The 16,003-nt window shown below is 42.0% G+C and overlaps 2 protein-coding genes across 35 annotated transcripts in view; one reads left to right on the forward strand and one right to left on the reverse strand.

The window, feature by feature from the left end:
• The window catches only part of ERMAP (erythroblast membrane associated protein), a 35,113-nt gene extending 33,299 nt beyond the window's left edge, over positions 1-1,814 (reverse strand). For all 32 annotated transcript variants that reach the window (XM_077960978.1, XM_077960973.1, XM_077960956.1 and 29 more), the window contains exon 1: positions 1,684-1,814. The gene's annotated coding sequence lies outside the window, so the exon portion shown is untranslated. The remainder of the gene's footprint in view (positions 1-1,683) is intronic.
• On the forward strand, positions 1,546-14,295 carry SVBP (small vasohibin binding protein). 3 transcript variants are annotated; one of them, XM_028831391.2, is made up of 3 exons: positions 1,546-1,746; positions 2,334-2,508; positions 13,851-14,295. In XM_028831391.2, exons 2-3 carry the CDS (start codon positions 2,395-2,397, stop codon positions 13,935-13,937), a joined length of 201 nt encoding a protein of 66 aa, XP_028687224.1. In that variant the 5' UTR covers positions 1,546-1,746; positions 2,334-2,394; the 3' UTR covers positions 13,938-14,295.
• Positions 14,296-16,003: the final 1,708 nt, after the last annotated feature.

Genomic DNA, 16,003 nt, shown 5'->3' on the forward strand with positions numbered 1-16,003 from the left:
TGAACGTTATAAACTATACCATGTGACACAAATGTGAAATACCAGTACTACATCAAGATTTCTGAAATAGACTCTGGCTTGGTTACTTTTATTAATAATAATCGAATCAGCATTTGTATAGGGTTTTTAAAAAGACATTTATTATACTTTCCTCTGATTGCTAAAGTATGAACGTTTACTGTAGAAATTCTGGGAAAGCTGGGCGCAATTGCTCACATCTGTAATCCCAGCACTCTGGGAGGCTGAGGCAGGAGTATCACTTGAGCTCAGGATTTCCAGATCACCCTGGGAAACATAGTGAGACCCCGTCTCTACAAAAAAATTAAAAACATTAGCCAGGCATGATGGTGTGTGCCTGTAGTCCCAGATACTTTGGAAGCTGAAGTGGGAGAATTGCTTGAGCCCAGGTTACAGTGACTCATGATCACACCACTGCACTCCAGCCTGAGTGACAGAGCAAGACCCCATCTATTTTTTAAATATTAAATAAATAAAAAATAAACATTTTGCAGATCTCTAGAACTTTTTCACCTTACAAACCTAAAATTCTACGTCCTTTAACAATTCCTCTTTTCCCTCTCTCCTAGCCACTGGCAGTCACCATTCTACTTTCTGTTTCTTAGACTTTGACTGCTTTAGATACTTCATATGAATGGAAACATGCAGTATTTGTCTTTTTGGGGGGTTGTGTTTTAAGGCTTTTGATACCTAGTACTAAACTGACCTCCAGAAAGGCTGTCAACGATTTACAGTTTGACTGGAAGTGTGTGTCCATCTGGGCTGAGTTCATTGCTTGCTTAGCATCTATCAATTGTTTCAATTCTTGCCATTTTGATAGAGGAACAAATAGTGGACCCAAACATGGTTTTACTTTGGATAAGGCCATTGTCCTATGAATCCTGGCTGAAATACTTGCTCCAGCACTTAGGAGCTGTGTGACCCGGGACAACTCACTAAACTTTTCAGTGCTTCTGTTCCCTTATGTGTAAATGGAGATAATAATATACACGTATACATTCTAGACATTTATTATGAGGAGTTAATAAATGTGAAGCTGTAAGAACAGTGCCTGGAATATAGTATGCCCAAATGTAAGGTAGCTATTGTCATTTTTGTCAATCCTTGCTAATGTGATACATTGAAAATGACAGTCAGCTATTTTAATTTACATCTCCTCCGTAATCAGTTGAACGTGAATATTCTCTGTATTTATACTGGCTATTGGTACTTCTGTCAAGATTTCCTTTTTCAAAGCACTGCGGCAAACGGGATCTCATTTGATCCTCCCAATAAACTCATGAATGAAGAAGGTGGCAATCACCAATCCCCACTTTTCGAATTAAGAAATTGAGGCTCGGAATTCGAATTCTGAGCAATTCCAATTCCAGGATTCAGATCTCACCCTCTAAAACCTAGCAGCTGTTGCATAAAATATAACGGTGAAAAAGCTTTTGTTAGCAGTAACCACCACCCACCCACCCCGCCCTGGCTCCGCCCCTGCCCCGCCCCTCCCTCTACGTGATTTTCCAGCTATCCTCTCCGCGCACGCGCAGCCGTTCCTGCGGGCGGAAGCCTCCTGGCACTCGGCCCTCCGCCCCTCCCCCCGGCGCGCGGCCCCGCCCAGGACGAGGGGCGGCGGGCGCGCAGTGCTGGGTCCAGTGGTGGAGAGAAGGCGAGGATTACCCCCCGGAGGCGTTGTCTGCGACTCGGCGGAGGCTCCGACTTCCAGCGGGCCGGTCGGGAAAGGTACCGACTCCCGAGCCCCTCTGTCGGCGGCTCCAGCGGCCGCCATTTTCCTCCAGAAGAGCGAAGAGGGCGGGAGGCGGGGGCCGTCCCCCGGGGCCGGGCGGGCCGGGGCGGAGTCGGGGGCCGGGCGGTGGAGGGCGGGCCTGGGCGGCGGTGGGGCCCGGCCCCCAGGCTCCAGGAGCGGCTGCTGCGGCACAGTTAGGCCGGCCGCGGTGGGAAAACCGTGGGCGTCCCCTGGACCTCAGCATCCCATTAGGACGGTTCCGCGGTGGGTGCCGCAGGCCGCAGAGTGGGCAGAGCTTTCACAGGGGTCTTCGCATTCCACCCGCACACAGCAGCTCCTGGAGGGAGGCCAGGAAGACACTATTAACCCATTTTGCAGACAGAAAACTAAGGCTCAGAGTGGGGAGGAGACTTGCCCAGGGACACCCAGCGAGGTTGTGGCGTTGGGACTGGGTTCCTACTCCGCCACATCCAGCGCCCTTGCCACCAGACCCCTCTGCCTCACCTGGCAAAGGATGGGGCGGAGCTAAAGGATTAGTTAGAGGAATGACTGGCAGGTTTTTTTTTTTTTTTTTTTTTTTAAGGTCTGCCTTTTTCTGTACCACCCAGATCAGAGCCTCCTAAGAAATACCCAGAAGTCAAGCCATGGATCCACCTGCACGTAAAGAAAAAACCAAAGTTAAAGAACCTGTCAGCAGAGTTGAGAAGGCCAAACAGAAATCAGCCCAGCAGGAGCTGAAGCAGAGACAAAGAGCAGAGGTGAGATTAAGGCGGAGGCTCTGTATGCCTGTAGTCTGCTGGAGATGATGCTGGAGTAGAGAAATAGCAGAAAGAACTGACAGCGAGCCCTACTTGCCTCCAGGCAGGATGGGTGTTCTCCCAGATTTAGAGGGGAAAACACTGAGGTTCAGAATGGTGAGGTGGCAGGCCAGAATCACATGCCAAGTTAGTGTCAGAACCCCAGCCTGGTGCGGAGCTTTTGTGGTAGAGACCCAAGGGAAGGAAGAAAGGAAAAAAAAAGTGGTATGTAAGGGGAAAGAAGGAGTCAGAATGAGAGAGAGCACGCAAGTGTCAGACACCCCAGTACAGATGTTCTGGATTTGGTGCAGAAAGTAGCTACTCATGCCAGGTAGAGGCCCAAGCCATTGTGTTCCTTTGTTCTCTCAACGATTACAATCAATTTGAGAATAAAAAGCTTTAAACTTTACACTGCCAATATTGAGCCACATACAGACATGAGTATTTTATTTTAGTATTTAATGTCAGGGAAAAGCTTGCGGGTCTCTTTTTCCCTCTTTGTTTTGTTTATTTATCTGTCTGTTTTGTCCATTTCCTGTCTTACATCCTTTTACCTTTCCATGGACAACTACTTTTTTTCATACTTTTACATTCAAATATGTTAATAGAGATCCTTGAACAATATACAATAGTATTTTAAATTTTTACATTAATAAAATTCCTGCATTTTATTTTGCATTTTGCTTACATTGTTTTTTTAAGAACTGTTCATGCTAATATAAGAATCTAGTTTATTCTCATTAATTTTTATAGTAGTCTATTTTATGCATCCATTTTAGTATATTTATTCATTCTTACAGGGATGCACATTTAAATTATAGTATTTTTTGCTATTACAAACATTGCTGTAGTGAAAAGCTTTGAGGTGTCTCCTTTGGCACTTGCCTTAGAATTTCTATAGGGTATTTAACTAGAAAAATTACTGGGTACATTCTCAATTTTACTAGACATTGCCACATTGCTTTTTTTTTTTTTTTGAGATGGAGTCTCGCTCTGTGACCCAGGCCAGAGTGCAGTGGCGCAATCTTGGCTCACTGCAACCTCTGCCTCCCAGGTTGAAGCAATTCTTCTGCCTCAGCCTCCCAAGTAGCTGGGATTACAGGCATGTGCCACCACGCCTGGCTAATTTTTGTATTTTTAGTAGAGATGAGGTTTCACCATGTTGGCCAGGCTGGTCTGGAACTCCTGACCTCAAGTGAGCTGCTCACCTCGGCCTCCCAAAGTGCTGGGATTACAGGTGTGAGCCACGGCGCCTGGCCTGCCAAATTGCTTTCAAAGGAATTGTATACATTTGCACTCCCACTAGCAGTGGAAGAGGATTCTCATTCCTCATTTTTTTCCTAACACTTGATACTGTCAATTTTTTTTTTTTGAGATGGAGTCCTCACTCTGTCGCCCAGGCTGGAGTGCAGTGGTGTGATCTTGGCTCACTGCAAACTCTGCGTCCTGGATTCATGCCATTCTCCTGCCTCAGCATCCCGAGTAGCTAGGACTACAGGTGCCTACCACCACGCCCGGCTAATTTTTTTTGTATTTTTGAGGTGGGGTGTCACCATGTTAGCCTGGATGATCTAAATCTCCTGACCTCGTGATCGCCCACCTCGGCTTCCCAAAGTGCTGGGATTACAGGCGTGAGCCACCGTGCCCGGCCGATATTGTTAACTTTTAATTTTTGTTAATCTGATTGATTCATTAAATATTGGCCAGGTGCAGTGGCTCACGCCTGTAATCCCAGCACTTGGTGAGGCTGAGGTGGACGGATCACAAGGTCAAGAGATTGAGACCATCCTGGCCAACATGGTGAAACCTAGTCTCTACTAAAAATACAAAAATTAGCTGGGCGTGGTGGCGCACACCTGTAGTCCCAGCTACTTGGGAGGCTGAGGCAGAATTGCTTGAATCCAGGAGACGGAGGTTGCCAAGATCGCGCCACTGCAGTCTAGCCTGGGCGACAGAGCTTGACTCTGTCTCAAAAAAAAAAAAAAAAAAAAAATTGAACTGCTAGTATGTGCCAGGCACTGTGCTAGGAATTTGAGTCACATGATGATAAAGCAGAAAAGAATCCCTGCCTTCATGGATCTTGCATTCCAGCAAGGGGAGGTAGTAAACATAATAAGTAAACTTACTAGTGCATTTGAAGTTAATATGTAAACTGAAATCTACCTTTGGGTTAAGGCAGACCACCAGAGAGCTGTGGTCCTTTACCTTCCCATTCCCACCTGGATCCAAGTCCCCAGATGATGTGACTGCATTGTGCTTTGGTGAACAATATAAGGGTTGCTATAAGGAACAGCCCTGAAGCGGGAGAACAGAAGCTACAGATAAGAAAACCATTGATCAGAGAAATGGTGATATAGCCAAGGGAGCTCTCACTGGAAGAACAGACCTATCTACACTTCTGTGTAAGACAAATGCTCTGGGAAATGGAGAACCAGTTGCCAGCCCATATGTGGTTACCTCACACCAATCAAAAGTGACTGTGGAGAGCACCCCCAATTTGGAAAACCAAATGAAAATGGAGTATCTGTTCAGAATGAAAATTTTGAAGAAATTATAAATTTACCCATTGGTTCGAAACCATCCAGATTAGATGTCACCAACAGTAAGAGCCCAGAAATTCCTTTGAATCCAATTTTGGCCTTTGACGATGAAGGGATGCTTGGGTCCCTGTCTCAGGTAGATGGTGTTCAAACACATAGACTGCAGAAGTTAAATCAGTATTTTTTATGAAGAACCAAAGTCAAAATTTAATGAGAATTTCTACAATTAATGGAATTCCTTTCATGCTGTAAAAAAGCATCCCCTCTTCCAATTTTCTAAAGATTTCTTGACCATTATTTTGAACAGACTTATTAAAACTAGCTAAAGACAACAGACAGGATAGCTTTTCTAATAATTTTCATCAGTAGAAAAAAAAATACTCCTCATTCTTCAGTACTTTAAAATGACTTTTTCCAATGTGCTCCTTGTTAGCAAATTAGTATTTTTCTGCATTCTTTAAAAGACAAGAGCATTTGGCTATAAAATGACTGACTAGGTATCAGGGAAAACCCCACCCCCAATATTTAATGTGGGTTCTTTTCTATTTCCCTAAGAGTCTCGACTGGTCTGAGAAATAAAAGGAAAGAGTACAAAAGAGAAATTTTAAAGCTGGGTGTCCGGGGGAGACATCACGTATCAGCAGGTTCCGTGATGCTCCCTGAGCTGTAAAACCAGCAAGTTTTTATTAGTGATTTTCAAAAGGGGAGGGAGTGTGCGAATAGGGTGTGGGTCACAGAGATCACATACTTCACAAGGTAATAAAATATCACAAAGCAGGTGGAGGCAAGGCGAGATCACAAGACCACAGGATGGGGTGAAATTAAAATTGCTAATAAAGTTTTGGGCACGCATTGTCATTGATAGCATCTTAATCAGGAGACAGGGTTTGAGAGCAGACAACCTGTCTGACCAAAATTTATTAGGTGGGAACTTCCTCGTCCTAATAAGCCTGGGAGCGCTACAGAAGACGGGGCTTATTTCATCCCTTCGCTTTATCTGTAAAAGACGGCCACCTCCAAGGGGGCCGTTCGTAGACCTCCCCTCAGGGGTACATTCTCTTTCTCAGGGATGTTCCTTGCTGAGAAAAAGAATTCAGCGATATTTCTCCTATTTGCTTTTGAAAGAAGAGAAATATGACTCTGTTCCATCCAGCTCACCGGCAGTCAGAGTCCAAGGCCATCTCCCTTGTTTCCTGAACATTGCTGTTATCCTGTTCTCTTTTCAAGGTGCCCAGATTTCATATTGTTCAAACACACATGCTCTACAAACAATTTGTGCAGTTAACACAATCATCACAGGGTCCTGAGGTGACATACATCCTCCTCAGCTTACGAAGATGACCGGATTAAGAGATTAAAGTAAAGACAGGCATAGGAAATCACAAGGGTATTGATTGGGGAAGTGATAAGTGTCTGTGAAATCTTCACAATTTATGTTCAGAGATTGCAGTAAAGACGGGCATAAGAAATTATAAAAGTATTAATTTGGGGAACTAATAAATGTCCATGAAATCTTCACAATTTATATTCTTCTGCCATGGCTTCAGCTGATCCTTCCGTTCAGGGTCCCTGACTTCCCGCAACAACTAGGATTGACTAGGCATCATTTTTTTTTTTCACATAAATAGTTTGGTCTTAAAGCTTAACAGCTTAAAATTGGCAAAAAAAAAACCACTTGCCTTTTACCATGTAATACTTGAAAAGTAAGTATCTCTTTGTTACAAGTAGAATGAATAGGGGAAAGTTTAAGCCTGTTTTTAAAAAAATATTATTGTAAAGAGCTCTATTTGTAGAAGCAAATTATAGGCAGATTACCAGGTTCTTATAAATACAAACTTGTACATGGACATTCTGCAAACCCAGCTGTCACATTTCTTGCAACTCCTTTTGCAAAAGGATACTAAGAGGTTTTAAAATGTGAAAAACATTATTTTTTCAGAGCAAGAAAATAATTTACTGTTGTCTTAAATAATGTATAAAGTTTTTCAGATAAACTAATCAAATAAATTAGAACAACGTGACAACATTGCAAATTTGTTATTAGATGCATTCCTTCTAATGGTACCAGGGGAGGATGTTATTGATGAATCAAGTCTGTTTCTGAAGTCTGTATGTTGCTGCTGTCCCCAGTGATGGTGGGACTTACCTCTGCTCTACCTGATTACAAATTATGTTGGGGGGAATAAAGATTTAATATTTCATTAAATAAAAAAAACAATTTGGTTTTGCTCATTTAAGAGCAATGAGAAAATGGTGGCATGTTGACTGTGTTTGGCTGCAGGGCACGGACCGTCATGGAAGTCCTCGCTCCACAGGGCATACACCAGCTTTTCACCTTTCATTCTTATTCACTTTTGCTGCTGAGCCTAGCTGTACAAATTTGCGCTTTCATTTGCTAATGTAAATTCAATTTATTTTACCATTTTAGAGACTACTAATGATTAAATGTAGGAGAGGGCACACATGTTTTTATGTGGAGTGTTAAAAGATAAATTTTTACCACTCTAATGTGCTGGATTTATTAAAAGAGATTAGGTAAACTGCTAGGTTGAATGAGAAACTTCCTCTATTGTACTCTTTTTTTTTTTTTTTTTTTTTATCCAAGCATATGGTCTTTAGTAACAGCTTGTTAACTTGTTAAAACATTAATTTGGGGGTTTTTCCCTATTAGTTGTCTATGTACACATAGTAATTATGTTAAAATCCATTTTAAAAAACCAGCCCTGTGAAACTGTCCTCTGTGCATATTGTAAGGATAGATGTTGAGGACATTGTTCATGTCCTTATTGACACCCTTCTGTAAAGTTCTACAGGTTAAATTTATTTGTCTGACTTCAAATCTCAGCTCCTCCATAAATCCCAGTTCTCCATGTGACATTGGACAAGATACTTAACCTCTCTGAACCCCCAGTTCATCAATTCCTCCTTGGTAAAATGAGGATATCATCTACCTCAGAAGACCATTAAAAGGAATGGAAATACCATGTGTAAAGCCTATAGCGCAGTACTTGGCTTAGGAAGCATTTGATAAATGGCAGTGATTATGATCAGGAATAATCTTGTGTTTCCAAGCAGGCAGCCTGCTTTTATTGTGTGGATTCTAAGTTGAACAACTGCTAAGTTCCTGTTGACCTGCTGAAATGCAACGTTGCTGCACTCAAGCAGCAGCTGGCTCCGTGGAGCTCCTGAGATGTGCCAGGACCGGGCCAAGCTACACATGCATAGCCACATCTAGTCCTTACACCAGGGCTCCAAAACAGGAGTTATTGTGACTCCCATTTAACCTTGGTTAATCCGATATGTAAAATATATGACCTTGTGAGGTAGGCAGTATTATCCTCACTTTAAAGTGATGTGAGTAGAGTCCTGTAGTTAATGAGGGGCAGGCCTGTGGTCTAAACATCTTCTGACCTTTGTCTGTTGCTTTGCCTTGCCCCCTACAGCTGCCTTGCTGTTTTTTTCTGTTGGGTTGGTTGGTGTTTTTGTTTTGTTTTGAGATGGAGTCTCTCTCTGTCACCCAGGCTGGAGTGCAGTGGCACGATCTTGATTCAGTGCAACCTCCACCTCCCAGGTTCAAGCAGTTCTCTTGTATCAGCCTCCCGAGTAGCTGGGATTACAGGCACCTGCCACCATATTTTTGGTAGAGATGGGTTTTCACCATGTTGGTCAGGCTGGTCTCGAACTCCTGACCTCAAGTGATCCCCACTCCTCAGCCTCCCAAAGTGCTGGGATTACACGTTTGAGTGACCGCACCCATCCTGTTTTTTTGTTGTTGTTTTTTGTTGTTGTTTTTTTTTTTGTTTTTGTTTTTGTTTTTTGAGACAGAGTCTCGCTCTGTCGCCCCAGCTGGAGTGCAGTGGCCGGATCTCAGCTCACTGCAAGCTCCGCCTCCCGGGTTTACGCCATTCTCCTGCCTCAGCCTCCCAAGTAGCTGGGACTACAGGCGCCCGCCACCTCGCCCGGCTAGTTTTTTTTTTGTATTTTTTAGTAGAGAGGGGGTTTCACCGGGTTAGCCAGGATGGTCTCGATCTCCTGACCTTGTGATCCACCCGTCTCGGCCTCCCAAAGTGCTGGGATTACAGGCTTGAGCCACCGCTCCCGGCCTGTTGTTTTTGTTTTAATCTTTATTGCCTGGAATGTAATGCAACAAGACCCTTTGTGGGGAGGAAGAGAAAGTTTCTATTCAATTCTGCAGATGCCAGATTCCAGAAAGTTAGATGTGAAGGAGAGATGTGGGAGGTGAATGGGAATGGAAGGCGCATTGGCAGTGGAAGCACCGTTTGACACTGTTGGGGTCTGTTTCCTTCTTGACTGAAAGTCATTCTTTGGCCTGGATACTCTGACCCATTGTGAGTCTCCTCTTTCTCCTGCCATCTTGCCTCCTTGATCTGAAGGTCTCTGAGAAGCTATTTAATATGCCTATCAGTCCCTAGAACAGTAGTGTGCAGATTACAAATGCTAGTAAATACTGAATGAAGCAAGTGGAGGTTTTAAAACATATATATATGTGAATCCGGGCATGGTGGCTCATGCCTGTAATCCCAGCACTTTGGGAGGCCGAGGCGGGTGGATCACAAGGTCAGGAGATCAAGACCATCCTGGCCAACATGGTGAAACCCGTCTCTACTAAAATACAAAAAATTAGCCAGGCATGGTGGTGCACGCCTGTAGTCCTAGCTACTCAGGAGGCTGAGGCAAGGGAATCGCTTGAACCCTGAGGTGGAGGTTGCAGTGAGCCAAGATCGCATCATTGCACTCCAGCCTGATGACAGAGCAAGACTCCGCTCACGTGCGCGCGCGCACACACACACACACGCAAATTATATATATTTAATATATAAATATATATAATACATATTTAATATATAGATATACATATTTAATATATATAATACATATTTAATATTTACATATATATTTGTATATATATGTGTGTGTTAAAAGTATATTTATATAACGTGTGTGTGCAGCTTCATAAAACACCCAACTATAGAACATGACCAGTAACTGGGAAGCTTTGCGTACCCCTTTTCTGTTCATGTACCTCACCCTTCCCACCAGCGGTACCCTCCTTGCTGTATTTTATGCTAATCATTCTTGCTGTTCTATGTTAATTTACTGTCTATGTACTTCTAAATAATATTTTGTAGTGTAACAATATATTGTTTTGCATGTTTCTGAACTTTGATATTATGTTACTGTGACTGGTTCTCTTCACTCGGCTTTTTTTTAACCATTCAATTTTTTTTTTTTTTTTTTTTTTTTTGAGACGGAGTCTCACTCTGTCGCCCAGGCTGGAGTGCAGTGGCCGGATCTCAGCTCACTGCAAGCTCCACCTCCCGGGTTTACGCCATTCTCCTGCCTCAGCCTCCCGAGTAGCTGGGACTATAGGCGCCCGCCACCTCGCCCGGCTAGTTTTTTGTATTTTTTAGTAGAGATGGGGTTTCATCGTGTTAGCCAGGATGGTCTCGATTTCCTGACCTCGTGATCCTCCCGTCTCAGCCTCCCAAAGTGCTGGGATTACAGGCTTGAGCCACCGCGCCCGGCCTAACCATTCAATTTTATTTATTTTTATTATGGTAAAATGTACATAAAATTTACCAGTTTTATCAGCCGCATTCTGTGTTGCAGTAATTATTTGCGGTAGTGTTGTAACAGTTTTCATCACTCTGCAGAATTCCATTTTTGTTACAGATGACGGGATCATTCAAGCTTTCTAGTCAGTTTGGATCATTTTACTTTTCCTAGGAACTTGTTTCATTTAGGTTGTCAAATGTGTTGACACGGAGTTCATAATGTTTCATTTTAATTTCTGTTATGTCAGTAGTTAAGTCTTCTTTCTAGTTCCTAATAATGTTTATTTGTGCCCACTCCCTTTTTTTTTTTTTTTGAGATGGAGTCTCGCTCTGTCACCCAGGCTGGAGTGCAGTGATGTGATCTTGACTCACTGCAAGCTCCGCCTCCTGGGTTCATGCCATTCTCCTGCCTCAGGCTCCTGAGTAGCTGGGACTACAGGTGCCCGCCACCACGCCCGGCTAATTTTTTGTATTTTTAGTAGAGACGGAGTTTCACCGTGTTAGCCAGGATAGTCTCGAACTCCTGACCTCAAGTGATCCCCACTCCTCGGCCTCCCAAAGTGCTGGGATTTTTTTTTTTTTTTTTTAATATAGCCTACATATAGTATATATAAGCTATATATATATAGCTATACACTATATAGCTATATATACTAAGTGTATATATACTATATATATACTTGCAAACCTCTGACATGACAGATCTCCTGACCTCGTGATCCGCCCGTCTTGGCCTCCCGAAGTGCTGGGATTACAGGCGTGAGCCACCGTGCCTGGCCGCCCACTCCCTTTTTATGTTGATCTGTCATGTCAGAAGTTTGCAAGGTTTTTTTTTAGTGTTTTCAAATAACCATCTTGCAGTCTTGGTGATCCTCTCTATTGTAGGTTTGGTTGCTTTTTCATTCGTTTCTGCTCTTATTTTGTATTTTCTATTTGTTCCACTTCTAAGTTTCATTTTTTCCCCCTTCCTTGTCTTTTCAGTTAATCAAGTTATAGCTCCTCTACACATGCACACATTCTCGCTCTTTCATTTTTTTCTTCTACAAATTAGGAAGTTCTGTGATCTGTTTCTGTTCTTTAGTGGGTGGATTAAGGATAAAGAAAGGTGAGGAATAAGGTGTAGTTACCCTGCCTTTTACCTGAGGATGTCTCTTGCCATCTTCTTTCCATCACCACTGCCTGCTGTAGGCGACATTCCCATGACCTCCTTTCTGGACTGTTGTAACAGATGTCTCCTAAAGCACAGATAGAATTACGTTGCTTGTAGCTGGGCACAGTGACTCACGCCTGTAATCCCAGCACTTTGGGAGGCCGAGGTAGGAGGATCACATGAGGCCAGGAGTTGGAGACCAGTCTGGCTAACATGATAAAACCTCGTCTCTACTAAAAACACAAAAATTAGCTGGGTTTGGTGGCGGTCACCTGTAATCCCAGCTACTTGGGAGGCTCATGCTGGAGAATTGCTTGAACTTGGGAGGCAGAGGTTGCAGTGAGCTGAGATCACACCACTGCACTCCAGCCTGGGCAACAGAGCAAAACTGTGTCTGAACTAGATATATGTATAGCTTATATATAAGCTATATATACATACATCATATATAGATAAGCTATACATACATATATGTATAGGCTATATGTATATATATACATATACATATATCGGCTATATACATGTATATAGATAGGAATATATACATAGTATATAGATTATATACATATACTATATATAGATTATATACATATATGCTGTATAGTATAGATAAGCTATATATACTACATAGTACATATATAGCTTATATATGTATATATAGCTTATCTATAGTATATATAGTATATATGTATATATAAGCGATACATACATATGTGTATATATACTATATGTAGCCTATAGCATATATAGCCTATATATAGTATATGTAGCCTATGTATAATGTATATATGTATATATGGATAAGCTATACATATATGTATAGATGTGTATATATACTATAGTATATACTTATATATAGTATATACTTATACTACTAATAGTATATATACTATATATACTATATAGCCTATGTATAGTATAGGCTATATATAGTATATACTATATGTACTATATAGCCTATGTATAGCCTATACTATATATAGCCTACACTATACATACATATATAGCCTATGCTATACATAGGCTATATAGTATATATAGTATATATACTATTAGTAGTATATACTTTGGGAGGCTGAGGTGGGAAGATCTGTCATGTCAGAGGTTTGCAAGTATATATATAGTATATATACACTTAGTATATATAGCTATATAGTGTATAGCTATATATATAGCTTATATATACTATATGTAGGCTATATATTGTATATATACTATTATTATATATATACACACACACTTTGGGAGGCTAGGACGGGAGGATCTGTCAGGTCAGAGGTTTGCAAGTATACTATATACTCTTAGTATATATAGCTATAGAGTATATATAGCTTATATATTATATATACTCTACTTATATAAGCTATATATACTAAACATAGTATATATATACACACTATATATATATTCACATTGTTCCCCTGCACACTTATCTTTGCTGGCTCTCCAGAATCTGCCAGGTAAAATCCAGATTCCTTGATATGGCATTTAAGACCCCAACATAATTTTCTTGCTTTCTTCAGCTCCCCAACCCCTACTCTATAATATCCTTCATATTGGCATACTTGAAGTTTCCAGAACAGACCCTATACTTTTCCATTACATTTATTTACACATAATATCCTCCCCCACCACCTATCATGTCCCATGATCGATTTTAAGCTGAGATGGCCCATTTTGCAGCCTTACAGAACTAGACCAGAAGATATTTGTGGATAAATCTGATCTTCCTATATGTAACTTCTGCTTCACTGGTTCCTCAATCTGAATTGGCCACATGCTTGCTGAAAAGACTTGTTTTCTTCTTAAGGGATCCTACTAATCCCTTAAAGACCAAATCAAGTCACCTGCATCCTGCTGCATTCTTGATTCTCTAGATGGAACTAATATCTAACTTTCCTATTCCCAGATCACTGTCCCTGCATTACCACTACTGGTGAGATTCTGGTATTTTCAGAAGGCACCACCTGTTATGTCAGAAGATGCGTTGTGCAGCTGCTCCCATTGCTAACAGATGTATCTCTTTCTCTCATTCAGATCTATGCCCTCAACAGAGTCATGACAGAACTGGAGCAGCAGCAGTTTGATGAGTTCTGTAAACAGATGCAGCCTCCTGGAGAATGAGCTCCCCAGGTTCAGACCAGATGGGACCCTGAGATTTTTGTTTGACAGGGTGTTGCCAGTTTTAAGCTGAGATGGCCCATTTGGAGCCTTACAGAACTAGGCCAGAAGACATTTGTGGATAAATCTGAACTTACTTCCTATGTGTAACTTCTACTTCACTGGTTCCTCCAATCTAAATTGGCCGCATGCTTGCTGAAGAGACTTGTTTTCTTCTTCTAAGACAGTGGTTTTTGTTTTTTGTTTTTTGTTTTTTTTAAAAAAACAAAACACACAAAAAAACCTTTTTCTATTTGAGAAAAATCAGTGTTTCTCATGAAACTATATCTTCTCCAAAAATACAAATAAAATACTAATAAAATGTTCATTTACCGATACTTTAGCAAGTGCCTAGCCATAGAAAATGGAATACAAAGTAATGTAATAGGTAAGAAAAGTTGAGGTGAGCAGAAGGCACCCTCTCTCCTTCAGGAGCTTGGCAGAGAGGAGAGAAAGAACACGACTGCTTCCAGTTTTCATTCTTCCTGGAGCTAAAACTTTGCAGACCCTGCTGATCTGTAGTTTATAGGCACACAGATATAAATATGTGACCCCTTTACTCCCAGATGAGTCGCTACTCAGGGTTAGAGGCCTGAAGCTAGGATTTCCTCACCGGTGATTGTGGAGAGCTAGCAGCAGGCTTTCATCAACAGCAAGAGGGGAGTGCAGGTGCTTTTTGTTGTTTGTTTTGTTGTCTGCCTTATCAGACCTAGAAACGAATTTATGATGGAAATATTCAGACGTCCCTCAGAAACCAACCACCACCCCTCCGCCATTCAACTGCCATTTTTAGGTGTAGAAATGTAAGGTGGTTTCTGCTTCTGACATTTGTATCAAGAATGGTAGTTCATACCTGAATGCTTAGTAGAGTTATTTTAATGCTGAGCAAAAGAAGAGATTGTTCTTCTAGGATATTTCATTTCCAGAAATTCCTTGGGAGTAGGGGGAGCAGGACTTAAGAGAGCTGAAAAAATACCACTCAGATGGGGCAAAGAGGCAGACACTGCCACCTCCTTTCCTCTAAGCTGGAAATGCTGGAAACACCTCAAGCTGTCCCTGTCTCCTCTGTCTCCCTGTGCTGCCTCTGGAGTCACTGAGAATACTTTTCCCATTGCTCTGGCATATTTCAGGAGTAAACTGGGGAGTTGATGGGATGTTAAACTTTCCACCACTGTGGAGAATGTGTTTTTAGAGCCCAAGTTATAATTAAGGATAATCTCTACATAGATTATCTCCACAAATGGTAATTAGGTTCTGTAGCATCCTGCTAAATTTTTTTGAATGGAGTTTTGTGTTTTCAGATAAGTAGGGGGTTGGAGGGAGCTGTCCCTATAAATACACAGAAATACTGTCATATGCTTAAAAAAAAAAGCCGTTTTGGAGCCAAATGACCTGGGGTACCCAACTACCAGTTAACCTCTCTGAACTGCAGTTTTCCCATCTACACAATGGAATGATATTTCCTTCCTGTCAGGAGTGTTGTTGAGAAATAATGTATGTAATAGATACTCAGTGTCTTAGTCCACTTTGTGCTGTTACAGCAATACCTTAGATTGGGTTTGTGTTTTTGTGGGGTTTTTTGTTTTGTTTTGTTTTGTTTGTTTTTTGTTTTTTTTGAGACAGGGTCTGGCTCTGTTGCCCAGGCTAGAGTGCAGTGGCATGATCTTGACTCACTGCAACCTCTGCATCTTTGCTTTCTGGCTCAAGCCATCCTCCCACCTCAGCCTCCTGGGTAGCTGGGACTACAGGCATGCACCACCATACCTGCTAACTTTGTATTTTTTTGTAGAGACAGGGTCTGACTTTGTTGCCCAGGCTGGACTCAAACTCCTGAGCTCAAGTGATCCACCCGCCTCAGCCTCCCAAAGTACTGGGATTACAGGGATGACCCAACATGCCTGGCCTAGATTGGGTAATTTATGAAGAACAGAGATTGGTTTCTTACACTTCTAGAAGCTGGGATGTCCAGTGCGGAGGGGCCTGCATCTGCTGAGGGCCGTCTTGCTACATCATCCTGTGGCTGAAGGTGA

This window comes from Macaca mulatta, chromosome 1 (assembly GCF_049350105.2).
Source record: "Macaca mulatta isolate MMU2019108-1 chromosome 1, T2T-MMU8v2.0, whole genome shotgun sequence".
Classification (NCBI taxonomy): Eukaryota; Metazoa; Chordata; class Mammalia; order Primates; family Cercopithecidae; genus Macaca; species Macaca mulatta.

Coding starts and splice junctions, on each gene's coding strand:
- SVBP (XM_028831391.2), top strand. CDS start 2,395: ATGGATCCACCTGCACGTAAAGAAAAAACCAAAGTTAAAGAACCTGTC. Junction 2,509..13,850: donor AGCAGAGACAAAGAGCAGAG/GTGAGATTAAGG, acceptor TCTCTCATTCAG/ATCTATGCCCTCAACAGAGT.